Below are 24,254 nucleotides of genomic sequence, written 5' to 3' on the forward strand. Positions count from 1 at the left end.
GAATATTCTGTAGCGTTTCCAGAATGATACAACGTTACTAAAGTTTATAAAAAATACTTGATAATTAAAAAAATTTATTTTTAAAATTTATCGCAACAAAATGACAACAATAATATATATAATTTTAGAGTAGAGTTAGCATTAGTCCGTGGGTCTCCGTATGCAGCAATTATCACATAGTAATACCTGGGTCGGTATTAATTGCGAAGTCTAATTGTAATTCATGTAATGCAAATACTACCGGGCGAGTGACTGCATATTTCAATGTATTTTTTAAATCCCTTTAATTTTATTCTAATTAAACACTAAAGTATTAATATTTTACATTGTTAATTATACTTCTATAGGCAAATATATGGATATAGTTAAATTTAAAGATAATTTTGTTTAAATTCGCAAATTTGTATACTAATTATCATATGTTTAATTATATTTATTATTCTTTATGCTTTTATCGTGAAACAAATACGCACTGACGTCGTAAGTGTTTCAGACTGTTTCGTTAGATGGCGCCAAATTTCGACGAATTGTGGCGACCTCGTTACGCCTCCTCCGACAAGACATATAACTCGCCTCGGCGCCACCCTTGGTGAGTACCAACCAAATAAAGTGAGAGACAACAAAGACGCCAAAAACAAAAAAGAAATCATTCATTCTTTCTTTGATTCTTCTCAAGCCACAGCCATAGCTGTTGAGAGTGATAGTCTGATTAAATTACTACGTATATGACAAAGTTAAATAAATATATCACAATTATTGCTTGATCTGCAAAGTTTCTCTCTACATAATGGATTATCCACGAAAAACCTACAGAACTTATTCTTATCCTTCTCAAAAAATGCGATCGTTGATTGGCTGGTCGATTGGACAGAAAATAAAGATCCCAATAAATCGTCGATTTACCATTTATGTGGATTAGGCTAATAAAATTAAACAAGACGAAAACATAATCCAGTTGGGTTTCCGTCTTCGTCGTAAGAGTTTGTTATTGTTGTATTCCAATTAAATTGTATATTTTTTACATCGTTATATCTAAGTTCTTCGCAGTAATAATCGAATCTGTGCTGTTCCTATACGGAGAGGTTATATTTAAGTGGATAACGATAGATTAAAAACGAACATGTGACATTTTTTTAGTAAATATCGACATTGTCAGCACGTGGCTAATCGCTATGAAAAGGTTATTTCTTTAACAGTTTAATACCAAAATATATTCGAACGCTAGATGATGAAATTTGGACCATTTTAGCGCCAAGATAAAATTGTTATTTATAGATATGTGTGTAGAGATATATAGATTTTTACTACAATTTTTAAACTTTACCGGTTCAAAATATTTATTAAGTTTAAATTTTATAAGTGAAAAACATTATAAGTTATAAGTAATAATTAAATTATTTAATTTTTTATATATATGCCCCATAAGTCTTTTCCGCGCCATGCTATGTATGACCTCGAACCAGCTATGTTAGTAAACATGTAGATTTATCTATTGTCCGTTTATGGCATCAACTTCAGTCCTCACAGCTCTTTCAAAGTATGTTTCGTTGGTGACAAAGTCTCTTTTAAAATCTTTTTCTACGCCGTTCAATATGGATAGTCAAAAGAAGCATTTGCGGCATGTTATGCTTCATTGCTTTAAAAAAGGTAGTAGTGCAAAGGACACTGCAGACGAGATTTGCACCGTTTATGGGAGTGGTACCACGACTATTAGAACCGTCCGCAATTGGTTTAAGAAATTTAGAGCTGATAATTTTGATTTGAGAGATGAAGATCGCAGCGGCCGCCCGGTAACGACGGATACGGATCTCATCAAAAGTATGCTCGCTGAAAATCCGCGATATAGTGTGCGCGAGATAGTGGATGTCACTAACATTCCCAGGACAACGGTACATAATCATTTAATCAAGATGAGAGTTTCACACCAATTGACGGAGACCGATCTTATGAACCGCGTCTCTATGTGCGATTTGCTTCTTCAGCAACATGAAAAAAATCCTTTTTTAAAGAGGCTCGTCTCACTGGAGACGAGACTTGGATTTTATATCAAAATGTGCATCGAAAACGCATTTGGTCTAAGGAAAATCGACCTTCATCTGTTGCGAAGCCAGAACTTCATCCGAAGAAAATTTTTTTGTGCATTTGGTGGGACTGAAAAGGTGTAGTGTACTATGAGCTCCTTCCACAAGGTGAAACGATCAATTCTGTAAAATATTGCAATCAATTCGATAAATTGAAAAACGGCCAGAATTGGTGAACCAGCGAGGTGTCGTTTTTCATCACGACAACGCAAGACCGCATGTTGCGTTGGCCGTAAGACAGAAACTCTTACAGTTTGATTGGGACATTTTACCTCATCCTCCGTACTCTTCAAATCTTGCCCCATTCGATTATTAGTTGTTTCTCTCGTTAAAAAATTCTCTCCGCGATAAATCACAAATCCGAAAGCGAAATAAAAAAGCATCTCGATGAGTATTTTGCAAGTAAGTTTCAACAATTTTGAAAAGAGGCTTCCTGAGAAATGAAAGAAGGTAATAGAGCAGAACGGTTCATATATAACATAGTAAAACAACCTTAAACAACAAATATCGTCTATTGATTTCGCATCAAAAAAAAAAGGAAAAAACTTATGGGACACCATAATATATATATATATATTTATTTATTTATTAGTAGTTAAAAATAGTTATTGTTTTTGTTGAAGAATCCATAACCAGTTTTGAATATTTTTAATTAATTGATCGTTCAATCGCACCATCCCACGCATGAATTTAGATTTTTATATTGGAAAAAGTTATATATTAATATAAAATTTTAAATCAAAATCATAAAATATTAAAAATATTATGAAAACTTTAAGAAGAAAAAGAAAATGTGTACTTTTAATAAGCTATCCGAAATCACACTAATAAATAAATAAGAATAGAGCAATGTTAAATTTCAATAATAAATCATATCTTATGTACTGCAATTTCTAATCACAGATATTTTTAATATGAAATTACGATTAGTGTCTTCTTCTTGGGTACAATTTTAATTTAATCTGTGCGCGCGCACAACGAAATAAGAAAATATAAGATATTCTCAATATCAATTTAATGTCTCTTCCACTTAAGCATACAAGTTTGTATGTAATATTATCATAAAGTACTTGTTTTTATTTTGATCTGACTGATGAGAAATATTACGATATTAGTTAGAACCTTAAAAATTAATAAATTTACATGTCTCCCCCCGTGTGTATGTGTGTTGCGTGCGCGCGTGTGTATGCTTATGTGTGTGTGTGTGTGTGAAACATTCTTTCTCATTTGCATGATTTATACTGAAATTACAACGTTTAGATCAAATACTATAGAACGAATAATGATTTGATTATTAGATAATTTTTTTTCGAATATTCTAGGAAAGAAGAATAAGTTAGCGTAATGGTAATTACTTTTGATATATATATATATATATATGTATATATATATATTATATGTATAGTATATATATATATAGTATGTGTATATATATATATGTATATATATATATACACATACATATATATGTATATATAATATATACAATTATACATATATATATAATATATACAATTATACACATATATATATATATATATATATATATATATATATATATATATATATTTGTCGTGAAAGTAGTAATGAAAACTTTTGTTTTATCCCTTTTGTTAAATCTATTGATTGTAATCCAATTATTTGATATTACACACAATAATCAATATATTGATTTAATCTGTAAAATTAAAATCATTTAATAAAATTGAATTTTTTTGATTTGATTTTATGCTTTGAAAGTTACAATTTATGTAATAATTTTTGTGCTAACATAAAGATTAACAAGCAATAATTAATAGTTTATATTCACAATAATTATAAATCAAAACAAAAACTTAATAAACTCATTTATGTGATCTATTCAAGCATAACTTATATAAGATATTTATGATGAGTGTAAAATTTCATAAGAGTTCTAAAGGTGCATAAAAATATTTCAACTTATATACGCCATAATATGTAAATATAAAATATAAATTATGAAATATATAAAAAACATGTTTATATCTCTATATCTATTTAGTTTGGGTAATCTAAAACTTGTTCAACGTTCATTTGATTGCACAATGTTTGTATGAAATACAAAATTGGTAATATAGAAATAAAAAATTGGTAATAGTTGCAAACTGAATATACAAAAGTGATAGAAAATATAGTAAAATATATATTCTATGTTGAAAATCATCATCCAATTATTTGTCATTTCTTTAATAAGGTATGCGATTATAATAGATAAAAGGTACTTGATCAAATCATTACACCTCATATTAATTTATCTATTCTCATAGATAGAAGCATTATATGTATATCAACTTTGCTTTATTTCTCGCGCATATATGCATCCACTAGTAGTTGAAAATGTATTAGAAACAGTAGTATATATGTAGGATAAATGAGTATCATCGATGAATTTTCCAACTTTTTCATAGATACACCTTCCATTGTGCAAGAAAAACTATCATCCGCCAATTATTTTACAATTCAATTGTAATACAATTTTGAAACAATTACAATAAAAGTTACTCTACATAAAATTACTTAATATTTTAAAATTCACTTTTACTTTTAATATCACTCAATATAAAATAAAATATTAAGATATGCATCTTTAGATCTTGTAAATGTAACGTGATGTAAATTGTAGAATAACTTGTAGAAGCTCTTGTCATTTCTTTATCGAATAAAATCTTCTTAGGGATGCCAGAAAAAGTAATAATGAAATTCGATTAATTACATCTTTCGTTTCCCACTTCCTCATACTTTTTCAAGTGTTGTAATTACATGTAGTAGCTTTTCCTTTCTTTTGTTTTTTTTTCTTTCTTTTTTCTTTTTTTCTCTTTTCTCTCTTTTTTCTTTTTTTTTTCTTTTTATTTATTTATTTATTTATTTATTTATTTATTTTTTTTTTTTTTTTTTTTTTTTTTTTTTTTTTTTTTTTTGATATCTATATTTGCTGTTTATAATTACTTCGTTACCAATTCATGAGGCATAACTTCTACTTTTTTCAAGGCAGCCTATAATGAATAAAATGATTTATGCTGCACTAGATTGTTCCATTCGAGAGATCATATAGCTTTAATGTGTCATTGCGCTATGTATGGTGATCTAAGCATAGGGAACAGAATAATATTCAAGATGAGAATATTTATATGAGAAAACATTAATCACTCGGCATTTATAACTATTATTACTGCTAATGGAGTTCCTGATGCTTTTACATATTTTAAGGCAAATAACTTAAAGACATATCTACTCATATATGATGCGGCTAAGCCGCCAGATTCAAAACAATTTATATATTATTTATTGATTATGAGAGCTATCCGCATCTCTCGAACCTTCTCCAGAATCTGTACATTCTCCCCTCTGATGGTCTTTAAATTTTCTATCTTTATAATCGCGTCTGTAATAACGATTTTCAGAATCTCTGCGATCCCTTTGCGAACCTTGACATCTATACTTGCGATTACTATAATATTCTCGATGATAATTAAGATAAGCTTGATATCGGCGATAACAAGAATCAAAGATCATAGCATCTGAATTTATGCTACCATTTTGAAGCTGAGGTAATGCAGTATTTTCAGCGTCCGTATGAAGATCCTGTCTGTCATATCGATTTCTTCCGTTTCTGTGATAATCAGAATTATGATCAAAGCTGTAATAAACATAAGGGCATAGAAGAATGTCTATTAGTGATATCAAAAGAAGAGTGGGCGCTATTAAGTAATACCTTTGAATTCTGCGATGCGAGTAGCTCTGTGTCTGTAATGGTGGAAATTTGTGAGATGTTGATTCCTGTATTCCAGTTATAGATGATACACGACTATGATGACTATTATTACTATCACGTGCCCATCCGCCCCTACTTGTACCTCCGTTATTTGCCGATGCTGCCTTTAATGTTGCAATTTCCTTTCGTTGATCCGTATTTTCCCTATGCAATTGTTTTATCACCGCATGTGCATCTGCCAAACGTGTTACTATATCTTCTTGAGAAGATTCCGATTTGCCTCCTACTTGAATTCCCACATCTGTCACATCTATTTTTTTCTTTTGCTTCTCTAATTCCTCCAAATTTCTATAATGCAAAATATTAGTTTAATTCAATTAAATTATTGCTAATATTTTAATAATTATTTTATTACTGTGTTGTTAGATTAATAGCACTACTAACTTCTTTTGCTGATCAATAATTTCTGTTAAGCACTGGTTGTGCGTTTTTGCATCTTGTAACGAGGCTTTAATATCCTGCAAATCTTTTTCCAAGAGTTCAACCTGCAGTGGTGTCACGTTCACGCATACTGGGCTACCCTGTGTGTATAAGACAAGTTATAATGACGAGCAAAGAAAAACTGCATGTATGTAAAACTGTATATATGTATATATAATGTATAATTTATAACACATAGAATGTCTTTTTTTACTACTTTATAATTCCATTCTTTGTTAGAGGAGGTATAAAAGACCTTTGGTTTAGCGAACCCATTTCCATTGTCTTCAGGTGAAGAAGGACTGCTAGGTACACAAGTCGTTCCCTTTGAAAAAATTAATTGAAATTGCAAATCTGAAAAAAAGAAATAATATGTATTATTATAATATAAATTATAATTTAATATAAATGGAGGATATATTATAAAAAGAATTAAGTAAAATTTATGTTATATAGTCATCATTCTAATATACACCTCTGTTTCTCTGACGTAACGTTTCAACTTCTTGATGTAAAGCAAGTAAGGTCGCTTGATGTTGCTCTTGTAGAAATTTCATGTTTTGCTCCAATTGAGCTGCTCTATCTATATTCATATTTTGTTGTCTAGTTTGTATCATTCCATCGTTTCTCTCGTTTAAAGTAATGTCATGTGGGCTTGGTTTTTTTCCCTATGAGAAAAAAGAAAATAAGGGAATACAATGAAGCACAAGATGATGATGATGATGATGATGATGATGATGATGATGATGATGATGATGATGATGATGATGATGATGATGATGATGATGATGATGATGATGATGATGATGATGATAATATAAATTTTTAATTCTTTTTTACTTAAGTTGGCTTACTTGTGAAAATGGTACCGTTGGTAGCTTCATAAGAACTTTAGATGTCATATTTTGTATATATAATTATCCCTCTTTGAGATATTATTTCTTGTTATGATGCGCGTACCACTGTTCTATAAAAAATATTTCCTCTTTATCATTGTTGCATCGTGTACGATATTGTCATGTAAAGGAAATTATACATTTTAATTATCTAAAGGAAAAAATCTATATTTATAATATCTTGAATATTATTTAATTGCTTACATTTAAAGCCCAATATTTATTAAGTTATTCAAGATGTTATAGGATAGAAAATGATAAAGGTATAATGTAGATGATATGAAATGATTGACGTTTAGAAAGAGAGAAATTGCAATATATAAGAAGAGATAGAGGAAAAGTGATGAGCTTTAAAAATATAAAAAAGGCAAATAAATGTAATAAAAAAATTAAATAAATGTATAACTTTGCGAATTTTTACTTATATTATAGAACATGACATTAATCTTATTCATTTTAATGGTCTTCCCTTTTGTCAAAGTTCAAGAAAAATCTTAAGCCTTATAATGTACTTAATATGAAAAAATTAAAAAGATGATAAAAGATGATAATCCGAGTTAAACCATAGAATTTTATGGTGCGCCTTATAATAATTATCAAACGAATTGCATAATTTTTAATGAGTAAAGTAAGAGAGAAAATGAAAACGCAAGAATCGTAGACGTATAAAAAGAAATTGTTGTCTTTAATCAAACCATATTAAGGACTTTACCGAGTGGTATTTAAATGCGCAACGAGCTCCTGTAATGAAACACCAAAGAATCGTACGTTCGATTGAGATTCCAAGTATGATTGTGCGACGATCAAACACCTCGAATCTACTGAACGTCACTTAATTCTCATTTTTGATTGGTTGGCAAACGCACAAGATGGCGACCTATTCGAATTGCCTTTTTAACAATCAAGCAAGATCAGGTGCTGTTAGCGAAAAAATGTACGCTCATTACGTATCATTCCTCGTATGAGAAAGTTCATATAGGAAAATCGAATAAAAATTATTTCTTAATTTTTTCGCCACTCTCCGTGATACCGATCACGAATGTGGGCCACATTTATTATCGAAAAGGCGCGCCTTGATACCGATGCCTTTAAGAATTTGGCGCCGCGCAAAATCCGACTCCGTTCGTCGAATAATCCAAAATAACCATGACGAGACCTTGTAGCCGCGCAAGTATTGATCGGTGGTGGTGATTTGACGAGCGATAACCGCGCCCACCCTTTCATCCTACTATCCCTATGAATAACACACCTTTCGTAAATGTTGCCGCGCAAAAAAACGAGCCAATGCTCTGCTTCTTTCAAAATTTGGCGCGCAAATTGACAGGGATTAAAAGATGTATTGATAGATTTTAATTAATCTCATTAGGGTATGTATAGTTTGAAAAACAACAAAAAACAAAAAAGAAAAGATATACACTTACTAAAACGAAAACTGAAATGTCCCATTTCCGATGCACAAATTTCGAGATAATGAAAAAATTATTAACGATTATTAAATCTTCGTTTTACATCGTGAATTCAGGACAATTGACGATTGATAAGAAAATTAATGCGCGAAAAAATCATACAGCGATCATTTTATATTTGTTTTGTATTGAAAAACGAAGGAGTCGTATCTAGGGATAGAAAGCAGGTATTGAGTGAATATCGCGTTAATATATTTTTAAAGCATCTCCTTCGTAGTTCGATAAGTGATATCGAATTTAAACCACCAATTGATGGCTTGCCGCAAAACGAAAGACATTTTTTCTCACAACCCCCTGTTCTCATCCCCAGGGCGGCATATATTTCCATAGTTCTATTTTATCAAATTCAACGCATACTCCCTTTTTATATTTTTTTAACATTTAAATGATCCTAATCGGATGAATAGACGAAATTATATGTAAAGAGAGAGAGAAAAAAAGAAAAAAATAAGAGAGAGAGAGAAAGAAAGATAAACCTAACCAAAGAAAGAATGTCATTTTTATTGGCAACTTCGCATCTCGGCGGCTACCTGACGAATGGAAAGGAACAGGAAGATTTTCTGTATTCGGATGAAGAGGATGGAGAAAATTACGATTTCAAGGTGATGAAGTTTACAAAAATAAAATGGAAAAAGAGAAAAAAGCAAATGATAAAGAATGATTGTATGGAAGAGAAAAAGAAATTCTTAGTTATAATATCATTATCATAATTTTGTTGGGAAATTCTGATGTTATATCTGTGTATCCTTCTTTTTTTTGTTTTTAATTTAAGTACATATCTGGAAATCAATTCAAGTACATAATAAAAGACGTGCAAAGACGAAGATGTAGAGACGAGGAGGAACGCGCATGGCGTAGATTTGTAAAAGAAGAAGAATTAAACGGTAATATAAGGTAAGATATATGAAATGTGAGAGTACTCATTTACTTCTTCCTAGTTGTAATGTCATACGAGAAAAAGGCTATTATTATTTATCGATGATAATACATTTATTTAGCACTCACGAGTATGGCAGGGAAGACAGAGAATTAAGAAGATTGGAGGAAGATGCACTTCCGGAATATAAATTAGGATCTTATATGGAAGGCAGTAAAAGGAATGATCATAAGTCGATTTATCCGGTAAATATATTTTTACAATGTTATTGGAATGAAAGAAAAGCTCTTGTTTATTAATAACTTCGTTTATTAACTTTGACGATATACTTTATTAATTAACAGACAGAAGAACATAGAGAGGAAAGTTTTACAAATAAAATAACAAAAACAGAAAGCAGTGATACCATTACTATCGACATGGATCGGTCAATCTTAAGAGAAGACGTGTTGCCATATAAGAGACTTGTAAGATCTAAACGATCATCAGATCTGAGAAGAACTACCTCCGACATTGTACAAAGCAAACATTGCACAAAACAAAACGTAATATGCAATTATGAATGTAACTCCACTCCAGAATTGAGCATAGATTATGAAAGCGATAAAGAAGATAATATTTCTGTGCAACCAGATCCGGTGACTGCGCATAGAATTGCAATAATGCAGCAAAGAATTTCTGAATTGTTAGATGAAATCTCGTTCAGATTAGACAGAATTCCACTGCCCGATGGCGACATAGATTTGAAAAGAAGGCAACAACGAGTTATGGAATTTTGTATAAGACTATCGAGAAATTATTTATACGATCTTAACAGATATGTCAGTGACATACAGAAACATATGCGCGCCATTTCACCATCTGCAAAGATAAAATCTGGTCGTAGAGGCATTACGTTTCACATGCAGATTATTGAACAAAAATTGATATCTTCTCATCAGTTGTTATTGCATGGATTAACTGCTTATTGTAGACATATTCCTTGTTCAATTCCGCAAGGACATTCTAAAAAGATCAAAGAATTATTGAAGGTAGTGACCGATTTGAAAGATATCTGTGATCATATTCAATTGACCAGAAATTATTTTGGCTCTGGAGATACCTGTACGTTACCACTGGTAAATAAAAAAAACTCTTCGAGTAAAAAAAAAAAAAAAAGAAAAAGAAAAAGAAAAAGCACAGATGAATTACATTTAATGTGCACACGTTAAATCTTGAAAAAGCATAAGAAACGTCAGATTTGAATTCGCTTACAGGTTCTCTAATTGCAGGAAAAAGAGACACAGGCCAAGTGTAACGCTATTTTGTCCAAGTTGAAACTAAGTTCAGGAACTGAATCGCAATTGGATGATTACAATATAGTTTCAAATGTAATTATACCATCAAATGTACCGCGGACGAAAAATCGTTTTAAACGTAAGAATTTGGAATCTCGATTGAGAATGTACAATAACATAGAAGCTAAAACTTACAAGAGCAATTTTAAAGGGAAATCCTCAGGTACGTGATATGCTTGATATATTTTTACAAACAAAAACTTAAACCATAACGATTTGCAGCATGTCATATAAAGGATAAAAAAATTAATACGCGTCATAATAAAATTATTTATAACGAACATTTGTCTGTACCGCAACAACCAAATTCTAGTCCAATTACAAATGCATTTTCTAAAGAGATTATCCAAGAAGACGACGCAAAATACAAAATATCCTTGAAGGAAGATGATATCAAGACAATAATGGGTACAGTCCCGGTAGATTCTGACGATGTAAGAAAATTTACTATAATTTATGATATAATGACTTAAAAAGATTATTTAATAAAAAGGAATTAAAAAATTCCTATAAATATAGGATACCAACTTGGAAGTACAATCCAAGCGTGCCAATAGATTAGTTTTATCGAAAAAGGCTAAGATCATGAAAGACTCACCTAATAAATCGTTGTATAATATAAAATTTTGTAAAGGCGAGGTGAGACATGATAAAAGAAAAAGTAATCGTACAAATCTTTATAACGATTCAATGAATAAGGTGATATATTTTATGAAATAATAGCTTTTCCATCTAATTTATTTTCTAACAGGTACAAATGATTTTTATTATAGAAAAATTATACAGCAACTTCCGACGAAGTATTGTTTGAATTTCTTCCAAAGTATCAATCTTTTCAGGATTATAATGATAAAGATGTTTCAAATGTTGATTTCACAAGTCGTATACCTAAAAAACATTCAAAGAGGTAAAGGATAAACACAATTATGCGTTGTATTTCGACAATATTGAATAACGTTTGTAGGATATTTATTTTAAATTATATTACTTCTTTCACTCTCTCTCCCCCTCTCTCTCTCTCTCCTCAATTTAAAACAGCAGAAGAGAAATCAGTAAGGATAGAAGAAACATGGACTTGATTTGTCTTTCATCTTTGGATAACATATCCAACGAGCATACATGTTGTAATGCTATGAGTCACTTGGACAATCATAAAAGTGTGAGTATTATTTAGATGCAACAATGAAAATACAATATGCTTAGAAAGATATTTTAGCATTACATTTTTTTTACTACAAACAAATATGTAAAAATAAAGTGGGAAAAAAAAATATTTTACAGCAGAATAGTCTCGTCCAATTAAATATCTCTAAAGAAACTGAAGCCAAATTTTTGAGATATAGAATCGAATACTATCATTTATTTAAATCTAACCCGATGTATTCTAACGATACACAAAATAAGCCATGGAATATTGTGGCATGGTAAATAAATATTAAGTCATTTTCTTTATTTATATATATTTTTTTTTTATTTCATTTTAGTATGAATTACAGATAATAATCTTTCATTTTTCATATAGGATTTCGGATAAACTTGTGGATGAATTAATCAATGAAATCGCAAAGGAACTGGAAATGCAAGATGTAATCCAAAAAATGTATCAACTAGAATTTAAAGAATTTTAATACACACACACACACACACACACACACATACACGCTCACGCACATATATATTTACGGATGATAACAAAAAAGAATCATATTTATTTGAAAAGCACAAAAATTTGGAATGTTTTTACACGTACGTTACTTTTATAAATAAAACGTTGATATTTTAAATAATAGAGGTTTACTGTGTAATGTTCTTTCCGGTCCTTTCAGCTAATATATACATATGTGTGTACGATGTGTGTACGTATAAGTACGTATGCACATATATATATATATATATATATATATATATATATATAAATATAATGAAATAAAATATCTTTTAATCTTTCAATTGACATTAGTATTTCGCGCGAGAAGATGAAAGTGTAAACAAAATGGTTTGAATATTGTTTACGGTTGATCATGTGATACATAATGACACGTAATGAAATACAATCGATTGAGCAGCACTGATGGCAAAGCAACAAGAAGATAACGTGGTGTCGCAATCGAGACGAGGGACACGAGAGGTTCATTTTTTTGAGCTTTTGCCGAAACGTAAATTTCGTTAATTGCAATTAAATAGAAAATAACATTATTTTCATAATATGTTTGTAGTAATATAATAATAAATTCTACAATATGAGAATCACAATTTTAAAACTTTATAAAGATTTATTACGTTATGGTGAACAGTTAAGATTTACAGATAAAAAATATTATCGACAAAAAATACGAGAAGAATTTAAACAGAATAAAAATCTAACCGAGGTGGCAGACATTGACTTTCAATTAAAGGTAATTTTATCATAAGAAGTCTTGTTACGCGAATATTTTTATTTGAAACGAATATTCGATCAAACCATAACCTATAAAATTGAATGCTGATCCTACAACATTATTATTGCGTCATTGTTTCGTATGTTTATATTTCAGAAAGGATTGACTTTATTGAAAAATCAAAGAGTGGTGTAACTTAAATCATGAAAATTTATTAAAATAATGTATGATCAAGATGAATATACACGCTGCTAATGCCGTATTTTCATACGTACAATCTATTCTAAGTAAACGTTTATTGTCTTATGGTATATTTCAATTGGTCGATAAAAAGATGCCTCTCTTTCATATACCTAATTATTGTAATAAGGATATGAAAATGAAATTTCGTCAAACGCAACATATAAGTAACTACAATCAAGTACGTCTGAAATCCTTTAAACGTTATTTGGATTATTCGAAAGTACCGACTCTCGACGAGAATGAACTTGAGGAAAGATTTGTAAGAGGAAGCGGCCCAGGTGGTCAAGCAACTAATAAAACGAACAATGCCGTGACTTTGAAACATAAACCAACGGGGATCGTTGTAAAATGTCATGAAACAAGAAGTTTATGGATTAATCAGAAACGTGCGCGAGATATAATGATCACCAAATTAGACAATTTATTAAATGGCGATCAATCGATCGAGAATCAAGAACGCATCCTCAAAGAAAAGATGTCAATAAAGAAACGACAAAGGCAGAAGAAATTATCCGATTTAAAGAAGTCGTTTAAAGAACGCGAAGGACTTGTATGAATTAGAATAAAGAAGCTATCGATGATAATTCTTCGTCATTGATGTGTAATAGACAAAAAATAAATAAGCTTTCTCTCTCTCTCGCTCGCAGACATTGACGATATAATCGAACTTCAAATTAACTCGCATTTCATCACTTACCTTGGCGCAAAGTTAAAATCTAAAATTAATATCGAAGGATAGTTATCACTCGAGAAAGAAAAAAAAACCAGTCTTTTATTGAAAAATTCGTATCTTTAATAATAATTTTTCTTGTTGAACTCACGAGAAACTTACATATTTCCACTTGAAATAAAATAATTAAGGTATTTCCTTTTTTTTTGTAGTTTTTTCTTCTTTTTTTGTTTTTGTTTTCCTCCGAGGATTTACAGTGTTACCTTGGATAATGCGAAGCATAAACAGAATATGAGATTATACATATTACAAAGCTGTATGCAGTCTCGTGCGCGCTTAAAGAATTTCTTCTCTTTAGTCACATATGTTCCAGAAATACCGTTTATATAATACATGGAATATTTTTGTACCTGTTACAAACATTATAATATAAACAAAAAAGCCGCTGTGGGAGGGAGGGATTTAGTTGGATGGGTGACGATGCGGATAGAAAAAACATTAATTCTGAGAACATCAAGACCGCATTCGACGAATGTACAAGTTTGACGACGCATTATCGCGTGTATCGCGTCAAGAAGATATCAAGTAGAATATTATTAAGATTTTACGTGTCAGTAACGTTAAATACTATATACTACATAGACGAATACTATATTACACATAATTTACATGGGTGAAGAAAATTTCAAAATTCCAGCGCCTCTTGGTGGCAAGAAGAAGAAGAAGAAGAAGAAGAAGAAGAAGAAGAAGAAGAAGAAGAAGAAGAAGAAGAAGAAGAAGAAGAAGAAGAAGAAGAATAAGAAGAAGAAGAAGAAGAAGAAGAAGAAGAAGAAGAAGAAGAAGAAGAAGCAGCAGCATAAAAGAGGACTCTTTAATTTTGAAATTTCACGACGTTGGCGTAGACGCGATTTATCCGAGATTTCAGCTACTACTTTTCAACCACCTTCCAAATTGTCCACGCGCAGTTTTCAAACGTTTTCGCGGTGGCTGAGCGTTCGTTCTATGAGAATTCGAACTTCTTAACCTTCTATTACTTGCTACAGTAACCGACAAAATACTATGATCCATGTCAACTGGATTGTCTATCTTCATCATTCTAACTACCGGCTGAAACTCGATGCTCGAACGTCTTTGTTGTAAATCGGAAGGCGGCATGGTGGTAGTGGTGGTGGGAGTGTTACGTTCCGACAGTGCACACTCCAATTCGGCCGAGTCCTGTAAGTCGACCGAGGGTCCTATCGTTTCGTCGCTTTGTTTCTTCGCACTTTTCATAGTTTCTTGCTTTTTACAAGTAATACTCAAATAAGACTCATTCTTGCAATTTTCGCTCTCGTATACGGATTCCGAGGGAACGTTATTATTCCTTCGTTGTTGTTTCCTCGTGTTAACTCGTTTCCTAGACCTTACCACTCCTCCTACTTTACTCCTTCTGTAAACCGTCCTATGAGCGTCCACGTCAATATTAGAGTTTTCCGAACGGGTTTGTTGACATCCCAGCCTAGACACGTCGCCGGGACTATGATGCTTTCTCGATACTATCCCAGAATCTATGTCCTTTCTGGCTGACAAAATGTCATGATTTTCAATTTCGGTACGCGATTCGCAGCCCTCGGAGGATGTGTTTATGCGCGGACGTTTCTTTACGACAGCTTTCGTGATGAATTGTCGTTCTAACACAATAACACCGTTCACATCTTTCCTAAATACATTCTCGTGATTTTCATCGTTTCCAGGATCGTTCTCCGACACTTCTTCCTCTATGTCCAACGTAAAATTCTTATCCGATAAAGTCCTTTGCGCCTCGCCAAATACCTTAGAAATTCTCAATTCGTCCACGGTCGTGGAATTTTTGCCACCGCTATTGTCCGCATTTTTATTTTTACCGATCACAGTCGCGCTAAGACACGTTTTAGGACACGTTTTGGGACACGCTCTAGGAGGTGTTTTAGTAGATACGCCAGGATCATCGCAATCATCCGGCGTGCTTTTATTATTTTTTTTGTCGACCGTAGTCTTTTCATTGTGCCTAGTAGTAGATGAAATCGTACTACCATTCGATAAAACTATTTCTGTATGTGTGTCTGCCATCAATCGCAGAGACATGTCGGCGTCGCCGTCAACCTCGTTATTCTTTTCGTCAAACGGACCAACACTTTTCTCTCTCGATAACTCCCCAGCTCTCTTGAAATTTCCTTGAGCACCGTTGTACGTGCCTATAATCATCTTATTTTGTAACTTTTTTCGTATCTTAATCCCGGGCCATCCTGTTCTATTTTTTCTCTTTTTACGTCGTTTTAAGGGCGACTCGACATTTCCTTCACCGCACTCCGAACTGGCACACGATGAGTTTTCTATACAAGGTACGAGTTCATGACAGTTGTCCAGTAATTCCAACAGATTTGCCGGCGGACCTTTCGGTACATTCGTCGATTCAATGAAATCATCCTCCTCCTCCTCTAGCCCGTCCATTTGTACATTATCGGGTTCAAACGCATCCTCCATTTCTATGACATCTCTCGTGTTAAGCATTTCGTCGATATTTCTCGCGATTTCCTTCAATTCTTCATCGATGTCGGACACCTTAGAATCCAATTTAATATCTCCTTTTGCATCCGCTTTCGCCTGAGTATCCATCTGCGATTTCAGAGATTGACATTCCTCTATCGTACAGAGATTTGAAGTGATTTGCTGCTGTTCCCTTTTTCTTATGATCGTGGACATTATCGCCAACGTCGATGCATGACAACGCGGACTTTTTCTAGGGGACCGTCCGATGCAGCCTATACTACGGCCTCTACCCTTTTTTCTATTTTCATTCTTCGCCTGATTCCTAAGTATGGTCTCATGGAAGTTTTCTATCTCATAGGGTAAAAGGAACGGTCTTCCTGTATCCCCGTCGCTGAAGTAATGCCAAAATTCAGCGCCCTCGTCCTGTCGTTGATAGGTTTGATACCACGGTTCCGATTTCGGTACTACTTCGAACGAAAATTGCATTCTTTCAACTTCTGCCGAAGGTTTGGACGGATATATTTTCTCTACGACTTCTCCTTCATTAACGTCAGATCTTACCTCCTTGCGTTCGGTATTAATGGGGGCCTTGTTGACCCCGTTTAATGGTGCCTGATATCTCAATCTACTGCCAGGTGTTTCGAACTTGTAATAGTCGGCATTGTCTTTAATAAGCGCCTCCGCCTGTGTACGCCTTCTTTTTCTCGCTCTGCCAAGATTAACGGAGTCCTGCGAATCTTCTTCCAAAATCTCTTGTTTTATCCGAGGATTGGAATCCAAGCTCGAACTAAGTATGTCGGAACTGATAGTCTCGTTGTAATCGCTTTCGGTGTCCCTAGGTAAAATACTAGTTTGTTCTTCGTCGCTAATCTCGCTCGTGTCGTCGCGCTTAGGTTCTCCAAACATAAAAGACTCGGCCTCGTCGCTTAACAGGGAAAGCTCAGATTTTCTTACGCGTTTGAATCTTACGACAACTGGTTTTTCACTGGATGGCTGTTGCTGCTGCTGCTCCTTCTTTTCACCCTCCTCCTCTTCTTCTCCCTCCTCCTCCTCCTCCTCCACCTCCGCATCCTTAATCGTAGAATTTGACAAGGTATTGTTGCACGGTAATGTGCTCGACCGTAGTTTACTTCCTAATACCTCGACTTTATAATATGCACGATTATCCTCGATCAGGCGTTCTTCGACCGACAATCTATGACGCCCGCGAAAACTTCTACCACCTCTTCTACCACCAGCAGCAACCCTAGGCGATCGTAATTTCTCACAAACCAATTCCTTTTCTGCACATTGTAACGCCTTTAATTCCTTCTGATTGTTATCCGTATGACCATTATTACAAACTACCTCGATAGATTCCTTCTTCTCGTTATGATCACCACCTCCGACGACTCTCCCGTTATCCGATCGTACTCTTTGCAATTCCGACTCATTCTTCGCACCATCAAACTTTACTTTACCGTCCGTAGATTTCCATGATTCTATACGATTATTCTTATCGGACAAGCCATTTATATTTACATTATTTTTCAACAAATTAGATCTTACAATCTCTCCGTGAATATTAATATTCGCGTCGTTTTCATTCTTCGAAGGAAGCTCAGGATTAAATACACCATTTTGTTCATTAGTTGGAACCCTCCCGCCGTCTAATTCTTTAATATCCTGATTATCTGTACCATTATGCCTTTTATTTACAGTATTATTATCCCCATAATCACGTTGATTGATACCATTTACATCTTTTCCCGGCGATTTAATATTATTATAATCTACTTGGTCGGAGCTTTTAATGTCACTTGCTTGCGAGTATTTATTTTCCGGATCTTCTTCTTCGATCCAAATGGTTCCCTTTGCTCTCTTTTTTATAGTAAAACCCTCGAATTTGTCGTAAAATTTTTCGTTCTTATCGACCTCGTGCCAAGGGCTACCCTTTGATCTCAATAAATGCCCACTTTCGTGTTTAGCGCGCGTTCGCAAGTTGTGAGGAGAGTTTAATTTTAAATTAAGATTTCTTCGGGTTCCATTGCACTGCACCATGTCTATTCCTTGTACGGAGTAATTATTTGAAGTCTTTTCATTCTTAGCGATCTTTTCTTCTGGCAGTACGTCGCGAAGAGTACGATCCTCGGTTGGATATATATTGCATTCTTCTCTATAGGAAAGAAAAGAAAAAAAAAAGAAAGAAAAAAAAGAAAAGAAAGAAAAGAGAAAGAAAAACAAGACAGATTAAAAAATGTTACTTTACTTATATTTTGGAATGGAATAAATTAGGCACAATAAAAGATCAGCATGGATAATACTGGATCATCAAATTGGATTGGGAGAGTTGGGAAAGAAAAAAATGGGGGAGGGGAGAAAAAAGGGAAAAAAAAGAAAGAAAGATAATAGAATCGAGAATGAACAAGCTACTTACCCGATATCTTTTGTTCTGTTTAGTTTCAAAAATGCCTCTACACTGGCACTTGTATTGATTAAAGTATCCAAAGAGAGAAAATTGTCATCGTTTTGAACAAAACTCGAATGTTGATCGCTTTGCACGTGTTTCGCTAAATCACGATAATCTATTCGACATATTTCACAATAACCAGCTCCTAATTGTTCCGTTCTACGAGCACGAGCTGCACGTGGTCGTCGAGTCATCTCTTTACCCTGACAGTAAGATAATTGGAACATTAAATTTTGCGACTAGTTGTATATAAATGATATATATATACTTAAAAGTGCTGTAAATTTATGGCATCATACTTCTTTTTTATTTGCGATAGCTTCTCTGTTTTCCTTAATCTCCTTATTTGTTTTATTTTCAAGTTTTTCTCTCCTCTTAGCGTCGAAAGGACAAGTTCCTGGGTCTCCGTCAAAGTTCAACGTTGGCCACGTTGATAATTCCAAAAATACCGGTCTTGTATCTCTGGAAAAGAAATGATTGGTCATTATCAAAGAGAAATTAAATATTGTCGTATTCGATGAGAATGAATTTTACCTGCGAAAAGATTCAAACTTGACATACGACCCTTTCAAGTGCTTGACTTTGAGATCTTTCTCGAACCTATGCCTGCTCGTTGTTCCTTGTAGATGTTTCAAACTACTAGTGTCTTTAAGAGACGCATAGATTTTATCGAGCCAAGCCTGAATTTTATCGGTTGCCCAGATAGGTATTCCCCAGTTGAGGGCGTTGTCAAGCGGATCCACGGAACAATGCTGTGGTTGGGTCAGAGCACGTTCCAACATTGCATCCGTCCGCGATTTCTATATTACAGGGTATATAAAGAAACATTAATACGATATTACACGTGGTATAATATAATTATTATATTTATCCTTTCTATTCTTTTGTTCCAACTTACAGATCTTTGGGTAGTGTGACCCTGCAGATTGGTCGTATTGTACAAAGGACACTCAGAACTTAAAAGCGGCGTAGGAGGTGTCGGAGTTGGAAATTCTATGCTCCTCAGCGAGGGGGTTCCCCCGCTGCCACCACTGATACAACCCCATTTATATTTTTCGCAATGAACTTGACCGACTCTGTCAATACGATCTGTGACAACTAGACTAACGGTGCGCACTAAAAATAATTCTATCACCTGAAACAGAAAGGAACTATCAACGTATAATAGATCTCTTTTCTTTGATTTATAACATTTTCAATTATAATATAATATTTTTAACCATATAAATATAATAATATTTGGAATGCGTCGTTATCGATGCTTGTATCAATACTTGTATGAATAATTATAATTTTGATTACGTTCAAAGGGAAAAGCAATAAACCGCGGAAATGCCGCCTCCTTTGTAGCGTTATGCGATAGAAATATGCTTGGAAAAAAATATATCCAAAATCGTATAGGAGATAGAAGAGACTGTATGCCAAGTGCCTTTACCAATGCTTTCCTGACACAGAATAATCGTCCAGTGTTTTGTTTTGAGTCGACTTCAAACGATATTCCAAGCACAACAATCTTCTCCAGATAGAGCGATGTACGCGACGAAAAGTACGCCGGAAATCCAAAGTAATTTTCGGATTAAACGTTCGCAAGAATGGCACCAAGAGAAATACAGAGCGCGTATGTCATTGACGCTAAAACTTGGCGCGGTTAATATGGTAGTCTTAATCCACCGCATAGTACACACAAATTTAAAACGATACGTGTCTAATATTTTTTTTTTATAGGTGCACACAGTAACATGTAACACAACACACACGAGAGACACGTGCTCCCTCCCTTTAATGTATCCTCGTGAGAGTTGAAATATATTTTTAAAGGAGAACTCGTTTCTTCTTCGAGAAGGAACGAAATGTTCGTCGTAAGATTCACGTTTGATAAAGAGAAGGAACAAGAGGAAGAAGAGAAGGAGAGTCGTAAGGCGAGAAAAAGACAGGGGAATAAAAGGAAGGAGGGAGTGGAGTACAAAGGAGGGAGAGAAGAGGAGAGGAAAGGTTTGCTGTCAAGCCGCGTGTCGCAGCAGAATATACGCTCGAGAGCAAACAAAATTCAACTTCAAAAATAAAACATTGAGCGGTGGCGTCCAAATAAAATATCTAATATAATATCACCGATTTCTCATGGTAAATACATGATTAACGCACGCGCAAATATACAGTTTTTGAAGTTGTGCAGACTCGCTTGGGTAAATCGTTGTGAAAAGGAGGCCGGGCAAAGCTACGGTCGTCGTCGACGTCGACGACGACGACGACGACGACGACGACGACGACGACGACGACGACGACGACGACGACGACGACGACAACGACGTCGACGACGACGACGACGACGACAACGACGTCGACGACGACGACGACGACGTCGACGACGTCGACGACGACAATAACGACGACGACTTTAATTGCAAAATGTGTAGGAATAAAATTCTTGGTAAATATGCGCGAGATCGTTTGGACTGATGCAATGTCGTTGTTATTCTTGCTTCGCGGGAGAGAACTGTCACGCACAAAATGGCCATTCGCCGTTAACAGCTTAGCATGGGTGCCTGATGGCGGCGCTTTGTGTTCGCGTCCGCAGATCTTCGCTGAAGATGACGGATAATACGGCTTCATCTACCCATTTCTCGTTCCTCGCACGAGCGTCAAGTTCGGTGTCTGTTACAAACGGCCCTAGCGTATTTTCTCGTTCATTACCCCCACCGGACCATCGCCATGCTTCTCTTTTTCGAACGCACACGTTGAAAACATGCACACGCACGTATACGCACACCCAGGGAGCCATCTCCACGAGAAAAGACTTAACTTCGTACGAACGACTAAAGATGGCGCAAAAATCAACGGTCTTACCATACACGATATCGTCGTTTGCGGCCCGTTTGGAAGATGAACAAAATAGTTCCCGTAACGCGTATTTCTGATTTTACTTTGAAGAATTAGAGAAAGAGAGGGAGAGAAAGAGAGAGAGAGAGAGAGAGAGAGAGAGAGAGAGAGAAAAAAAGAGAGATAGAGCGAGAGAGCGGATCGTTGAGAATAGTCGGTCGGTCAAGCGAAGTGCAACGTTGCAACGAGTGGCCCCGCGCTTCCTTTCGGGGCGGAGCCCGCGCTCAGGCCGCGACGGTTCGGTTCTCCCTTTTCTCCGCACGCCTCTCTCTTTCTCTTTCCTCTCATTCCACGACGACGACGACGACGACGACGACGACGACGACGACGATATAGGACGAATGTCGCTACAGAGAGCAAATATTTGCGATGGCGTATTCACATAGGATAATAAGAAATGTCACCGTCACCATTCTCCGTACTTTCTTTTCTCTTTTTCTTGTCTTTTTCATTGGCATATACATTTTGATTTTTCGAATTAAGTTCGGCCAATGCCAGCGAATAAATGTCAGCGTTCATTCTCTAGTCTATACAGTATTGCGCATTCACTCAAGTCTAAGGAGCAAGAAACTCGCTAAGAATAGATTTGTGAACGAGTTCAAAGAAGGCCTCCTTCGAAGAGATTCCCTTCCAAGTGTAAACCAGAAGGAATTCGAAACTTCCTATTTTTACGAGATCAATCTTACTCTCCTATCTTCCTAAGACAACTCAACCAGTCCAAACTATGACATCGTACGTTACACGTACTCTCAATGGTAGCCCTTTATTAAATGCAATACATTACATTTACGATCGTACTTTTAGAAAATTCAAAATCACATCCGATGACGCGCCGCGTGCAAGTAGTGGTAGGTCACGTCCTCTATCGACCGTAGAGACGCACCAATCAAAAATGGCGGGAAGGGGTGAAAAAATAGTATGGCAGCCTATCCAAAATGTATCCAAAATCTTTGTAGAACGAATCGACAAAGGAGATATAACAGGCAAATTTATGATGCACTATATAAGCTTTTAGTACGTCCAGTATTAAAATCTCACTCAAATAATGACACTCACTCCTCCAAGATCCTTGATTTTTGCCTCTAGCTTGGCCGAAGCGGCATGATTCTTTATATCCAAGTAAAATGACTTCTTTGCCAAAGGTTTCAGGCCCTTTTGTATGCGAACATCTAGAAATAAATAAACCTATTTCAATGACGATTATTTAACTCAAGGTCCAAAAGTTCCATAGTCACGGATTTACCTATCTGTTTTCATAGCATCTTTCGTGTATTTTAACAAAGCCAATAATAAATATATCATATACTTATATGCGAATATAAATACAAAATTTATATAGAAAGAAAGTCATCTACTATTGCGCTTAATCGCATAGTATGGTTGTAACAGAGAGATAATTACGTCGTTGAAAGGAAAGACTACCTCTTAATATAGCTTAATATTGAATATAAAATAATACCTAGTATCATTTCCAACATAAGAGAAGATAAGAAGAACTTGTGTTAAAAATATAATTCTATCGCAATTTGAATGTCAAAGCAGCTGACCTGTTAAAATCAAAATCAAAATCAAAATCAAAATCAAAATCAAAATCAAATAAAGATACGCTAGATGTCGCGCCAAGTTACAACAAGAGTATTCTCTTTTTTCTTTTCTTTTCTTTTCTTTTTCTTTTTATTTTAAATAACAAATCGTATCAAAAAGAAACACGCTTGTTAGAAGAAGACATTCCATTGGTATGAGATGGAAATTGTAGGCATGGACGGGGAGGGGCAGGGGGAGCGGGGGAGAGGGATTGGGGGGTATCGAATTTTGGTAGATGAGCCAAACGCTTGGGACGAATATGCAGGTCGTCGCTTGAAACGACCGTGCGCGCGCGCATGTGGGTTGTGTATACGCATTACCCGTTTCCTCGTGTACGTGTATACACAAGCCTATGACGAAGCGTGTCGTTTCGCGATCACTTACACGAACATTTATTCAATATATACTCTTTCGACGGTTGCTTTTGCTCTTGATGTTGAAGCTTGGACGGTGATACCATTCCTACGCAATACACCCTACAGACACCAACGATATTTCTTCCTTACTGAACGCTTCTTCTTTCAAATCAGTTTCCATACTCGGAGGAGTAACGCATAACATCACAGTAACGCGTTTGCATGTCCACTACCGAAAATTGAGCGTCAATTAACATCACTTGTACTTGTAAACATTCAAATTCTATGCGAAGCTCGTAAGGAACGTAATTTTCATATT

At 34.6% G+C, this 24,254-nt stretch overlaps 5 protein-coding genes across 11 annotated transcripts; 3 read left to right on the plus strand and 2 right to left on the minus strand.

Moving 5' to 3' along the window:
* The first annotated feature begins 1,592 nt into the window (after window positions 1–1,592).
* LOC118442074 (histone-lysine N-methyltransferase SETMAR-like) lies at window positions 1,593–2,165 on the plus strand. Its single transcript, XM_085662003.1, has one exon. It carries the CDS (start codon window positions 1,593–1,595, stop codon window positions 2,163–2,165), a length of 573 nt encoding a protein of 190 aa, XP_085518129.1.
* Window positions 2,166–5,033: 2,868 nt separating this feature from the next.
* Window positions 5,034–8,048, minus strand: LOC118442073 (uncharacterized). 3 transcript variants are annotated; one of them, XM_035867250.2, is made up of 7 exons: window positions 7,903–8,048; window positions 7,149–7,261; window positions 6,770–6,962; window positions 6,551–6,648; window positions 6,259–6,395; window positions 5,815–6,162; window positions 5,034–5,739 (listed from the first exon to the last, which is right to left on the minus strand). In XM_035867250.2, the coding sequence occupies exons 2-7, from the start codon at window positions 7,194–7,196 to the stop codon at window positions 5,385–5,387; spliced, it is 1,179 nt and encodes a 392-aa protein (XP_035723143.1). In that variant the 5' UTR covers window positions 7,197–7,261; window positions 7,903–8,048; the 3' UTR covers window positions 5,034–5,384. The 3 variants fall into 3 exon arrangements, with proteins under 3 accessions (XP_035723143.1, XP_035723147.1, XP_035723146.1); XM_035867254.2 differs by having other exon boundaries at window positions 5,034–5,712; window positions 7,903–8,047; XM_035867253.2 differs by having other exon boundaries at window positions 7,149–7,256; window positions 7,903–8,020.
* Window positions 8,049–8,187: 139 nt separating this feature from the next.
* On the plus strand, window positions 8,188–12,638 carry LOC118442071 (uncharacterized). 4 transcript variants are annotated; one of them, XM_035867246.2, is made up of 11 exons: window positions 8,188–9,258; window positions 9,429–9,550; window positions 9,655–9,778; window positions 9,878–10,651; window positions 10,805–11,033; window positions 11,093–11,304; window positions 11,390–11,569; window positions 11,644–11,777; window positions 11,909–12,029; window positions 12,152–12,294; window positions 12,393–12,638. In XM_035867246.2, exons 1-11 carry the CDS (start codon window positions 9,148–9,150, stop codon window positions 12,496–12,498), a joined length of 2,256 nt encoding a protein of 751 aa, XP_035723139.2. In that variant the 5' UTR covers window positions 8,188–9,147; the 3' UTR covers window positions 12,499–12,638. The 4 variants fall into 4 exon arrangements, with proteins under 4 accessions (XP_035723139.2, XP_035723141.2, XP_035723140.2 ...); XM_035867248.2 differs by having other exon boundaries at window positions 12,155–12,294; XM_035867247.2 differs by having other exon boundaries at window positions 11,912–12,029.
* A 770-nt stretch (window positions 12,639–13,408) lies between these two features.
* Window positions 13,409–24,103, minus strand: LOC118442187 (uncharacterized). Of its 2 annotated transcripts, XM_085661956.1 has the most exons (8): window positions 23,964–24,103; window positions 23,455–23,542; window positions 23,052–23,164; window positions 20,017–20,253; window positions 19,653–19,918; window positions 19,418–19,580; window positions 19,086–19,321; window positions 13,409–18,824 (listed from the first exon to the last, which is right to left on the minus strand). In XM_085661956.1, the coding sequence occupies exons 2-8, from the start codon at window positions 23,471–23,473 to the stop codon at window positions 15,083–15,085; spliced, it is 4,776 nt and encodes a 1,591-aa protein (XP_085518082.1). In that variant the 5' UTR covers window positions 23,474–23,542; window positions 23,964–24,103; the 3' UTR covers window positions 13,409–15,082. The 2 variants fall into 2 exon arrangements, with proteins under 2 accessions (XP_085518082.1, XP_085518081.1); XM_085661955.1 differs by lacking the exon at window positions 23,455–23,542.
* On the plus strand, window positions 13,475–14,075 carry LOC118442200 (mitochondrial translation release factor in rescue). Its single transcript, XM_035867545.2, has one exon. The coding sequence runs from the start codon at window positions 13,475–13,477 to the stop codon at window positions 14,045–14,047; it is 573 nt and encodes a 190-aa protein (XP_035723438.2). The 3' UTR covers window positions 14,048–14,075.
* Window positions 24,104–24,254: the final 151 nt, after the last annotated feature.

This window comes from Vespa mandarinia, chromosome 16 (assembly GCF_050613455.1).
Source record: "Vespa mandarinia isolate Hongniang chromosome 16, ASM5061345v1, whole genome shotgun sequence".
Lineage (NCBI taxonomy): Eukaryota > Metazoa > Arthropoda > Insecta > Hymenoptera > Vespidae > Vespa > Vespa mandarinia.

Bases quoted from the DNA above. Each gene is read 5' to 3' on its own strand.
- LOC118442074 (XM_085662003.1), top strand. From the start codon at position 1,593: ATGGATAGTCAAAAGAAGCATTTGCGGCATGTTATGCTTCATTGCTTT.
- LOC118442073 (XM_035867250.2), bottom strand. From the start codon at position 7,196: ATGACATCTAAAGTTCTTATGAAGCTACCAACGGTACCATTTTCACAA. The intron at 6,396-6,550 runs GTCTTTTATACC...TTATACACACAG, and splicing joins ATGGGTTCGCTAAACCAAAG to GGTAGCCCAGTATGCGTGAA. The intron at 6,163-6,258 runs GTTAGTAGTGCT...TTTGCATTATAG, and splicing joins ATTATTGATCAGCAAAAGAA to AAATTTGGAGGAATTAGAGA.
- LOC118442071 (XM_035867246.2), top strand. From the start codon at position 9,148: ATGTCATTTTTATTGGCAACTTCGCATCTCGGCGGCTACCTGACGAAT. The intron at 9,551-9,654 runs GTAAGATATATG...ACATTTATTTAG, and splicing joins GAATTAAACGGTAATATAAG to CACTCACGAGTATGGCAGGG. The intron at 11,570-11,643 runs GTGATATATTTT...TTTTTATTATAG, and splicing joins ATAACGATTCAATGAATAAG to AAAAATTATACAGCAACTTC.
- LOC118442200 (XM_035867545.2), top strand. From the start codon at position 13,475: ATGATCAAGATGAATATACACGCTGCTAATGCCGTATTTTCATACGTA.
- LOC118442187 (XM_085661955.1), bottom strand. From the start codon at position 24,039: ATGGTATCACCGTCCAAGCTTCAACATCAAGAGCAAAAGCAACCGTCG. The intron at 19,919-20,016 runs GTAAGTTGGAAC...CCTGTAATATAG, and splicing joins GTCACACTACCCAAAGATCT to AAATCGCGGACGGATGCAAT. The intron at 19,581-19,652 runs GTAAAATTCATT...TTTCTTTTCCAG, and splicing joins AAGTTTGAATCTTTTCGCAG to AGATACAAGACCGGTATTTT.